General features: G+C 35.8%; 1 protein-coding gene across 8 annotated transcripts in view; it reads right to left on the reverse strand.

The window, feature by feature from the left end:
• Positions 1–11,152, reverse strand: part of Neo1 (neogenin 1) — a 159,428-nt gene that overhangs the window by 106,324 nt on the left and 41,952 nt on the right. For all 8 annotated transcript variants that reach the window (XM_031344463.1, XM_031344462.1, XM_031344456.1 and 5 more), the window contains exon 2: positions 3,967–4,284. In XM_031344463.1, the coding sequence (XP_031200323.1) occupies positions 3,967–4,284 (318 nt within the window). The remainder of the gene's footprint in view (positions 1–3,966; positions 4,285–11,152) is intronic.

The raw sequence follows: 11,152 nt of genomic DNA on the forward strand, positions 1-11,152 counted from the left end.
GTTAACAGTTCAGGGGAAATGTATATTTGGGTAATATGCTGGATAGTTTTATGTCAATCCAACACAAGATACAGTTATCAAAGAAGAGGGAACCACAGTTGAGAAAATCCCTCAACTGCCCCCTTGGCAGATCTGTGAAGTGCTGTCTTGGTTAATGACTAATGTGGCAGGGCCCATCTCACAGTGGGTGGTGCTACCCTGGACAGATGATCCTGGATGCTCTAAGAAAGCAGGACAAACAAGCTATGGGCAGCAAGGCAGGAAGCAGCACTCTTCATAATCTGTGCTTCAGTTCCTGCCTCCAAATTCCTACCTTGCTTGAGTTCCCTACCCTGATTCCCTACCTGATGGAATGTGACCTGAGAGGTTTAAACTGAAATAACACTTTCCTCCCCAAATTGCTTTTGGTCTGTGTTTTGCCACAGCAATAGAAATCAAACTAAGATAGGGAATGATAAAATAGATGTTGAAAATGTTAACCAGGAGATCAGGAAGACATGTGAAGACTTGTAAAAGCACGTGAGATTTCTTGGTTCTATCTTTGTATCTACTCTTCTAAATTTGAAAGTGCTGAAGTCTGAAATACTCTACCGATGCTACAGAACATAGTGGTTAAGAGCATTAGTTAGCCACTGGAGTCCAATCTTAAACTTAAACAAACTCCACCTATTATGGTTATATAAAGGTGGTAAGTTATTGATTCTAAGCTTCAGGTTCTTCATCAGTTAAATGAAAACTAACAGACCAAAGTGGGATTAAAGAAGTTAACCTAAGTAATTCATATGGTGCATTGCCTGGCATATAAACACTGAAGAACCATCTATTAACAACAAGAATTCTAATGTGCTCAGACTAGGAAATAAATCATGAACAATTATTCTAGGTTGATTTTATGATAGTGAATTAGTCCAAATAATAATAACACCTAAGCTTTCTAGTCCTGCTATGTATTTTCCTTGATTTTATATCAAGGAGATTTTTAAGGAAAAGCATTAAGTATAAAATAGTTCAAATATTTATTCAGTAAAGAAACAAAAATCAGGGAAAAGGTAACTAACAAAGATAAACATAGAATCTAATAAAGCTAGGTGGAGGGAACTTAACAAATCAAAGGAAGAATTGTCTTCTAGGTTTTTAACCAAAAAATACTCCCTTTAGAGGTCTTGTGAAAATAACTAATCTTCAAAAACGTAAGCCTGTAATAACAATGGGAACTTGTAAGACAAAAAAGTTCAAAGAGTTCTGAACAGGGAAAGCAGATATAAGAACTAGCAAGTGTCGTATCAAGGCAAAGCCTGCCTCAGCTTCCTGTGCTCCTGCTGCCTCTGCAGAAGTGAGAGAGAAAGAGTGGGAGTAAGACATGGAATTGGCATGAACAGATCAATGATGTCTGTGTTTAGACCATGCCATTCCCTAACCTTTGAGCACGAAACACATATAGTCACATTACTCTCCAGACAAAACAACAAGTGTCATTGGTGTAGAAATAAGACAGCCCAGAGAAGAGCATCTTCATATTTAAAATCTATGAACTACTTCTTTAATATTCTTTGAAAACATCCCTGTTTTTTGGCCATGACTAAAACTAGTTCTGCTTGTAGCCAAATATATCTGTAGTCTTTTAAAATGGCTAATTTGGCAGTATCTTTTTAAAATGAGTTTTGAAAATGCTTTTTAATAAATAACCTATAAACCATGAAGTTTCCCATTGAAGTACACAACTCAGTTATGAACAGAGCTGTGCATCACCTCTATAAGCTAACCCTTTTAGCATTCCTTAAAGAAACTACTCATTTGTACCACTCTACTGCATTCATTTCTCATTTGCTATCAGGTACTTAGCCCTAGGAAACCCACCAATCTATTTTCTCTCTACACATTTCCCTATTCTGGGTACTTTGTATATATGAATTTAAACAGTGTATAGTCATTTATGACCATGGCCTTTAACTTACCACAATATTTTTACAGTTTACCTATGTAGATATACTGCATTATGATTTTATTCTTTCTTATTGATGAATATTCCACTATGGGGATATTTCATATTTTGATTATCTAGTCCTCATCTGGTAGACATTTACATTATTTCCACCTTTTATTTATTATGAATAGCACTGCTATGAACAGTAGTCATGTACATTGTTGTGTGGATGAATATTCTCAACTGTCTTGAAAACTGGTCACAGGGTAATTCTGGCTAACATTTTAAGGAAATGTAAAACTGGTATCTTTTTTAATTACACATGGATAAGCAAACAGGTAGCCTTTAACTGTCAGTGGAGAAAACAGGAGGAAAGGCCAGAAAATAGAGAATATTTGAACAGGAACATTTGGTACAACCAGTGCTAAAAATGGCTAAAAGGTGGGGTGTGGGGGTGGGGAGGAAGTAGCTAGTAGAACGATAAGTAATGAGGCTAGAGAGCTGGATGCAAGCTCACAAGAGAAATCAAGAGTTCCATGATTAAGAAACTTAGGTATTAACAATGTTACAGAGTGGTGAAAGTACACTGATCCCAGTGTGAGACAGAGTAAGGAGAGCACAGGGAGGTGGCAGGCCAGCATGCAGGCGCAGACTTTGTAAGGAAAGTCAAGGGCAATCTCAGGAAAGAGAAACTGGACTAATACAGAGAAATCAGGAGGCAGGATACAATGGTTTTGGTGGTGGGGTTTAGGGCATGGCAGAGAGAAAAGGGATATGAGTAGGAGACCAGGAAAGAAACGTTAGAGCATAAATGAAAAGCACAAGCCTGGCTTAAATGACATTACAGAGGAGGTTAGTACACCAATTTACTCATACGTACTGTAGAGAATATGGGGGAGGGGAGAAGAGAAAATTCCATGGCATTAGACTGTAACCCCCATTTTATTTTTCCACCTTCAACTGTGATTACTGTAGTATTAAGTCATATCCAAACTAAATGTTGAGTATTTGATTCTAAGTCAGTGGTTCTCAACCTTCCTAATGCGAAGAACCATTAATACAGTTCCTCATATTATGGTGACATTCAACCATAAAGTTATTTTTGTCACTTTATAACTACAATTTTGTTCCTGTTATGAGCTGTAATGTAAATATCTGTGTTTTCTGATGGTCTTAGGCACACCCTGGGAAAGGGTTGAAAATTGCAGCTCTAGTGAATGAGCATGGGCATGAGAAGAAGTAGGGGTGAGTATCACTGTCAGGCCCATCCACACATACTCGCAGAAACCAAGGTGAGCAAGACAACATGGCCCTTCACAGGTGACTTCATCTGACACTCAAGAAACCCTACGAGAGAATGCATCTTTAGCAAACACATCTCATCTCTCTAGATCCTTAATTTCTCTTTCATTTGCCATCATTTAACAGAGATCTTTTGAAAAGGAGTTAATATTCCTCTTTATACAACTTCCTGCTTTTAGTCTGCCTTGTATAATGATATGTTAAGAGCACTATATTTTTCTAAATAAATACTGTCTATTTCTTAGTTAAAGTTTAATGTACTGACTTCCTCTATAGTACCATTCACACCAGGCTTCTGCTTATCACTTACCCTCTAACAATCTCTTTTACAGCCTCTTATCATATCTCTTTTCTCTTTGCTGTCCACTAAACCCTATCACCAGGAACCATGGTTCTGGCTTTACTAAAGTTTTACTAAGGCACACTGGTTATTATGAGTAGGTTTTAAAGACATTAATTTTCCAACAGAACTACCTCTATTTCCAAGTTAAAAAGAAAAAACTGATAGCAACTTTGAACCTTCAGACAGGCAAAACACACACACACACACACACACACACACACAGGCACCAGTTTATTTTGCATAAGCCAAAGCAAATGAGTAGTCTCATGAGAATATATACAATTGGCATCCTAAATGACTTATTACCAATTAAGTGGAAAGTACAGCACACTGGTTTTATTTAGATTTAGATCTTATAAAAATAGGAAATCCAAGTAAACCACTTAACAGGACTCACCTGCTACTGTGAGCTTGGCTGTTCTGCTGACAATGGTTCCAAGGTTATCAACAGTGGCTACACACTGATAGAAACCTTCATCGGGCTTATTGTGTTTGGAATGCACCACGCTGCTGATGAATAAAGATCCGTCTGGGAGAAGCTGGCGGCGATCATCTGATACTAAGTTTAAAAAAGTTCCATCTTTCTTCCATTCAATATTTGGAGAAGGCTCAGAATATGCGGAGCAATTTAATATAACAGAAGAGCCTCTAACTGAGAGTGTGTCTACTGGCTCCACCAGAAAATAAAACGGAGTGAATGTTCGAACACTGGCTCCTACAAAAACAAAAAAGGACAAGCTAAATAAAAATTTCTTCTGTTATTTCTGTAAGAATATACAACATGTTGAAAGATTAATTTTAGATTATCCCTGAATATGATACGCCATTGATGTCTAAATAAAGTTTACTACTAAAAAAACCAAATGACTCATTTAGAATAGCTTATTTAAAAAATTGTGATAAGCTCCATTAGATAATATGAATAGCTAATAAAAGTCTAATTGGAAACTACACAATGGAGTTAAAGTTTTTTATTCAAAGTCAAACTTTTCCAAAGAACATAAAGGAGGTAGAAAACTGAAATGATTCACTGTAAATAAAATATTCTTTACATTAGTTATTTGCAGTTTTAATAAACTCAATATATAATTTGCACATTTTCCTAGTAATGTATTCATCTTCTTGACTTACAAGCAACCACTGGTGATAACAATCATATTTCCAAATGTTGCCTTCTCTCTGGCTTTATAATTAAAGAAATACTTTCTGGCCTGAGAAGACATCTCAGTGAGAAAAGTGCTTACTTGCTGCCCAAGTGTTAGGATCTAAGTTTAGCTCCTTACCATCTACGTAAAAGCTGCCAATACAAAACATGCCTGGTGACTCCCAGAAACTTGCAGGCCAACCAGTCTATCCAAAACAGGAAGCTCTAGGCTCTGTGAAAACAACTGTCTTTAAAACTAAGACAGACAGTGTGATACAGGAGACATCCAATGTTGATGTCTGTTCTCTACAAGTCCATGCAGAAATATGCACATCATCTTGTGCATGAGTGCATGTGAACACACAATTTTTTAAAGTAAGCAATATTTTAAACTACATGAAATAAATGATATTCTTGGGTAAGATTTCTTAAGACTACTAAATTTTAAAAATCCTTTTTAGGTTTATTTTATGTGTATGAATGTTTTGCTGAATGTGTGTACACCATGCACATGTTCTGCCCACAGGGATCAAAGAGGGAATAGATACTCTGGAAGGAGTTATATAGATCACCGGGAACAACCACATTGGTGCTGGGAACCAATCCTGGGTCCTTAACCACTAAGCCATCTTTCCAGCTCCTATCAAATTTTTTGTTAACTTTATTCTCTTTTGTTACATTTTTATTTCATTTTTTTTTTACATTTTTCACCAAGAACTCTTTGTAATGTAAAGGGCACAGAAGAATTCAGTTCAATCTTTCTAAGTCTTTGGCTGGCATTGTGAACATATGAAGAAAAAATTACAAAGAAAACATTTGCTATAAACTTTGCATCTTAGATAAAGCTTTACTCTTTAAGGAAGAAAGAAAGATAGAAAGATAGGAAGACAGGAAGACAGACAGACAGACAGACAGACAGACAGAAAGACAGAGAGACAGAAAGACAGGAAGAGGGAGGGAGGAAGTCAGCTAGCCTACTGTCCAACTGGTATGTAAAGAACTCAAGCTGTAATCAGACTTCATCTTCAACAAAGTCTAACTCAAACAAAGACATTAACACTGTTATTCATAAATAATTTAAATTGTGACTTCAATATACACTAATCCTGTATTATAAAATGAATGATTGGTTCTAAATAAATGTGAAACAGAATGGCAGAAGGAAAAACAATAAATAGAAACCTTTCAATTGTTTAAAAAGTTCCCCAACACTTAGATATCTAGACAAATCCAAGCCAATATTTGATATTAGAAAAAAGGTTCTGGTCTCAATTTCACATGATGAGGCCTACGAAATGTATGTAGCAAGTCTTAAAACCTCAGGAAAGGAACTTAGCAATTTTTGAAAAGTAACCAAAATCCTAAGCTTGCTAAGTAGGGGAGGGTGGCCCTGAACTTTTAATGCTCCTGCATCAGCTTCTCAAGTGCTAGTCCTAAAGATACCATAGTAATCACATGAAGGTAGCACAGTTAAGTGTCAAAAGCTACTCTGAACCAGGTTCACCGTTTTTGGCAAATACTGCATTGCAGGATATATGTTTCACAACCCCTCTAGTCCGCCACCCACCAGAGGTAGTGGAAAAGAAAGGTTATTAGGATATGGGGGAAGTGGACCTGTTTAGAAATAGTTCTTTGGGGCAATTTCAATCTTCATTGCTCCCAGTCCAGTCCACTAGCAAACATCAAACATGAAAGTCCAGTGCACTTGTCAGACACCACACACATGAATCAACAATGGCAATTCAATCCAAGAGAAACCATGAGGCTCACCAATCAGCCTGGGTTTGCAGACGTGGCAAGAAGCCACAGGAAACCTCACAGGAAGTTCTTGGGTGAGTTTCTCTCTATGAAGTCACCACCAGCAAAGCTTCACAATATAAGGTGAACCGATACATGCCTATTATTCTCAGTGAAGACTGCCAAGGTGGAGTAAGGTGAACCAAGGCTTCCACTGTCTGTGGAGTCATATTTACATTCTTTCTAAACATGTGTCCTTTCATGTGTTTGCTATAGCAAAACATCCTTTCACCTGTGTTGGCTTCAGCAAGACATTCTTTTACCTGTCTGTCCCAGTAAAACAACATTATAACTTGAGTCCTCAAAGAAACCAGAAATGTCCATGTCTTCCAAAAAAAGCCTGAAATACTCCTGAGAGTTCTCTGAAGTGCTTTGGGCTATATACCTCATGGCGATTTGTTATCTGCTGGCTAAGAATTTGTATTTTTCCAGTATTTTTTATTTAATTGTATTCCTAATATGCTCCTCATGCAGTAGATAGGTTTCACCTCTATGTTATGTAACAGATAATTTCTAAAGCCAAGATGAATAGTATGAATAAGATCAAAGTCTTCAGTCTATCAATCTAGTTAGCAGCATGTCTCTCTTCCATGCTAAGACTTTGTGACAGATATTTTGTAAATTCTGATGAGTTTCTAAAATATTGTATAGAAGAAAAAAGAGGGCCAAGAAAAGCCAAAATAATTTTATAAAAGAAAGGAAAGGCCTTCATGTCAGTTCTTAGAACTATTAAGCACCCACAGTTCAGAAGCAGAGAATTAAAAAGGCACAAAACAGACTTTAAAGCCTATATATAGAGACTTTGGGGAAAAAATGAAATTTAGATTGGAGAGATGACCCCTAAGTGCTCTTGCAGAGGACACAGGTTCAGTTATAGGGAATCCAGTGCTCCACTTCTGGCCTCCTTAAGTACCAGGTACACTGTGGTCCACTTATATATATGTAAGCAAAAATACATAAAATATAAATAAATAAATCTTTGTTAAGATTACGATGAACTATTCAATAAATGTCACTAAGACAATTGATTATATGGGGAAATGAGATACCTACCTATAATGTGTAATAATAGCAAGCATTTATGTTTCTGTGTACTAAACACTGTTCTAAACATTTCCCACATCTGCATCACTCATTGATGAGAAGTGGTTCTAGTTTCATCTCCATTTCATTGAAGAAAGCAGCACAGAAATGTTAAGTAACTTGTCAAATGTCACACAGGTAAGAACAGAACTTTAGTCTAAGATCTCAAATACTACAACATATCACTGTACACATCTATAAAAATTCATTCCAGACATATAAAAAGTATGTAATAAAAATCATAGAAGAAATTTTAGGAAAAAAACAAGTATAGCCTTGGAGTGTAGACAGCCTTTTAAATAAAAAAAAAAAATGAAACCTCATAGAAACAAAAAAAAAGATAAACTTTACTTTCTTGAATTTAAAAAACACATTAATTACACTTTTGCAAAGCCCAGAAACAAAGTAGGAAAGCCATAGAGAAAGATGATTTTGTATACAAGAAAAAATTGAAAAGTTCGAACTACTCAGGAGAAAATGGGTGAGACTGTATCCCAATAAAACCATCACAATGCATGGCAGGATGGTCTTGATCCACTCCTAGAGTTCAACAGTCCCACCTGCCTCAGTATATCCAGTAAAAGCTGAGCAACATGTTTAATTGGCCTAGAGTTCTGTAGAAAATGAGTAATGCCAATGAATGTAAATTATAGCTTCATGAGTTATATAAATACATAAACTCATGAGAAAGGTAGGAAAGTGTGCATCAGTTTTACTCCTGTTACTGTGAAGGAAAAAGATAAAAAGATAAAGGTATAAAAATCTACATACATATAAAACAGCTTCACAATTAAAAAAATCATCTACTGTTCAACAATCATTTGCAGAGAGCAGAGAAATACTTTTTAAAGACTCTATCATTTAACAGTTTTCCTTTTGGCACTAAAGAGAGCTCAGCTGACTGCACAAAAGCTGGCCTGGACATCTTACCAGTCCTCATACGACATCTACTTTAGTCTGTATACTATAAGCTTACTAAGGCCAGAGTCACTGGACAAAATACGTTGAAATAATCTTAATGGATCCTGTCTGGTATCTCCTTCATTTCCAAGTCTCTACAAATTTCTCACTTCTTAATAGAATAGTTCTCACTTCTTGATAGATTCTTCCTCACTTTTTGATAGACTACTTCACACCTTTTGACAGAATCCCATCCTAGTAAAGAATTCACAGAGAACTACTTTCAGTTATAAGCAACATCCCCACAATACCAACAAATCTAACTGTATGCTTCATACTAGCTGTAGATTTTATAGTACCTAGAGTAAGATATCAACATATGGTATTTTAATAACAGCAGAAATAAAACTCCTGCTCTTTTTCAGGAAGAAGTACAAAATTCAATAGCAGAAATTCAGAGCAAGCCTCTTTATAAACCTACAGATGAAAGCAGTCTGTGTAATTTTCTTCACTATAAGAAAATAATCTCATTACAAACTAAGACTCTACACTCAAGTGACTTCCTATTTCCTTACACCTCAGTGTTATCTCCTACCACCAAGTACATCCCAAATCACTTCCCAATGTGACATTCACCTTATCCTTTTGTATTCTGTGTTGCCGTATAGCTCAGTCTAAAGTTCTCAGCTTTTAATTAAAAAAAAAAAAGGAATGTTAAAGTGAATTAATATTCAGAGTACAACTTAATATATTTATATTACCAATTTTACACAGATATTTAAAAAGTGACAAGTTTTCTCTACCATTTTACTACAAAACACTTTAGCAGTTTCAGCTCCACAGCTTACTCCCTCTGCACAGCTAATTCTTCCAAAGACTGAACTGACCTTAAAAACATCATCCTTTGTATCTTCTAACCACAAAGAACTTTTTCTCCCCATGGAAAATATGTTCATCTTAATCATGTTTGTAGAACAACAAGGAACTGAAGGCAAAAGTAGAAGAAACAAAAGAGAAATAAAGAAATCCAAGATCTAGTCTGGATTTTGGTTGCTGTACTAAGACTGAATGGGGATTATGAGCAAGGTGTAAAGGTATAAAAATAACAAGGAAAGCTCCCCGAGTGTTCACTATGCATTAGGCACTATTTTCAGGCTTTATGAGAATTTCCTCAGTCCACTTCACTAATGGTAAGAATTATCACTTCTGATTTAAAACCTTTTGCTACAAAATAAATAAAAAATTGTTCCAAATAATTAAGCTAGCTGAATCAAGATCATAATCATTACATGTGCACTATCCAATATGGGTAAGTGATATATGCTGAGAACCTGAACTACAGCTAATCTTAATTGAGATACATGTAAAATAGTAAAAACTACATATCAGACTTAGAAAACATGGATTGCACAAACACAGAAATGAAGAGTATCTAATAATGTACACTGATTTACATGTCATATTGGAAACATTTACTATATATTAATAAATTGATTTTCTTTTTTACTTTTCTAGTATGATAGTCAGAAATTTTTATGGTTTTGGCTTGTGCTATTATTTCTACTGAGAAAGGCCTAGCAGACTGAGGTCATACACTAAGATCACACTCACTGACGGCCAAAGCAAGAATGGTTTCAGTAAAATATGTGAAGTAAGGCAGCAAGAATGGGGAGGGCACAACAACAGGAAAATTGATCCCCATGTAACAATGAGACTCCAGGTAAAGAAGTTACCATAACTGAAAAAACTCAAATATGATTAATGTGACTTTAGAAAGGAAAACAATCATTTAAAGTTTCAAGGAACAAGATGGTGACATGACAATGAAGTTAGGATGGTATCAGCAAATGACCATCTATAGAACCAGCACAGTTAGGAAATCAGAGTAAATTAGGTTGGATAAAAATGGTGCAGGTAGCGTGGAGAAATCTGGGAGTACTGAACACTATGGTGAGACTAAGATTGCTCTAACAGTGCAGCATTGCTGAGGAGTGGCAGGGTGAGGCGCAGATGCATACGCTGACTTCTACGTGGTAATGAAGAGGTCACTGGAGACGAGAAGAGTAAGGAATCTAAGGCCTGCAGTGAAGAGGTAGGTCAACACCACTCACGCTGGGCAGAATTAGTTTAGATGTGAAACAGAGAAGTCAATAAGATTCGGTGTCTTACAGGAACATCTTTTAAAGTATTCATCAAATAGTAAATACACCTATAATAGTGAACAAGAGAATCACAAAGTGATAGCACTCAGTGGCACATCTTGAAAGAGCAACAATTTGAAAATAGAATGATTATTTCACATTTTTTTCTATAAAATTTTTCAATAATTGGCTCTACCTTCTAGGGAGCTAATATACGACAGTTGATATTCTTCCAGTATTAATAGCTTTCATTGTGGTAAACAAGCATTATGTATTTTATTAAGGTATATCACCATATGTACACAAACTGTTACCAAGTTGAACTAAAAAATACAAATAAAGATATTAATCCTAGGATATAGACAACACCAGTGCATCAATAATTTGATGAAAGCTTTCACTGTCAAATGATGTTTATGAAATCCTACGGGCAATCTAACAACTTAAAAGAGAACAAAGTGAAAAAAAATGTTAAGATGATAATCTGCTCAAGGAAGGAATAAAGAAAGAAATTAAAG

This window comes from Mastomys coucha, unplaced genomic scaffold (assembly GCF_008632895.1).
Source record: "Mastomys coucha isolate ucsf_1 unplaced genomic scaffold, UCSF_Mcou_1 pScaffold23, whole genome shotgun sequence".
Classification (NCBI taxonomy): domain Eukaryota; kingdom Metazoa; phylum Chordata; class Mammalia; order Rodentia; family Muridae; genus Mastomys; species Mastomys coucha.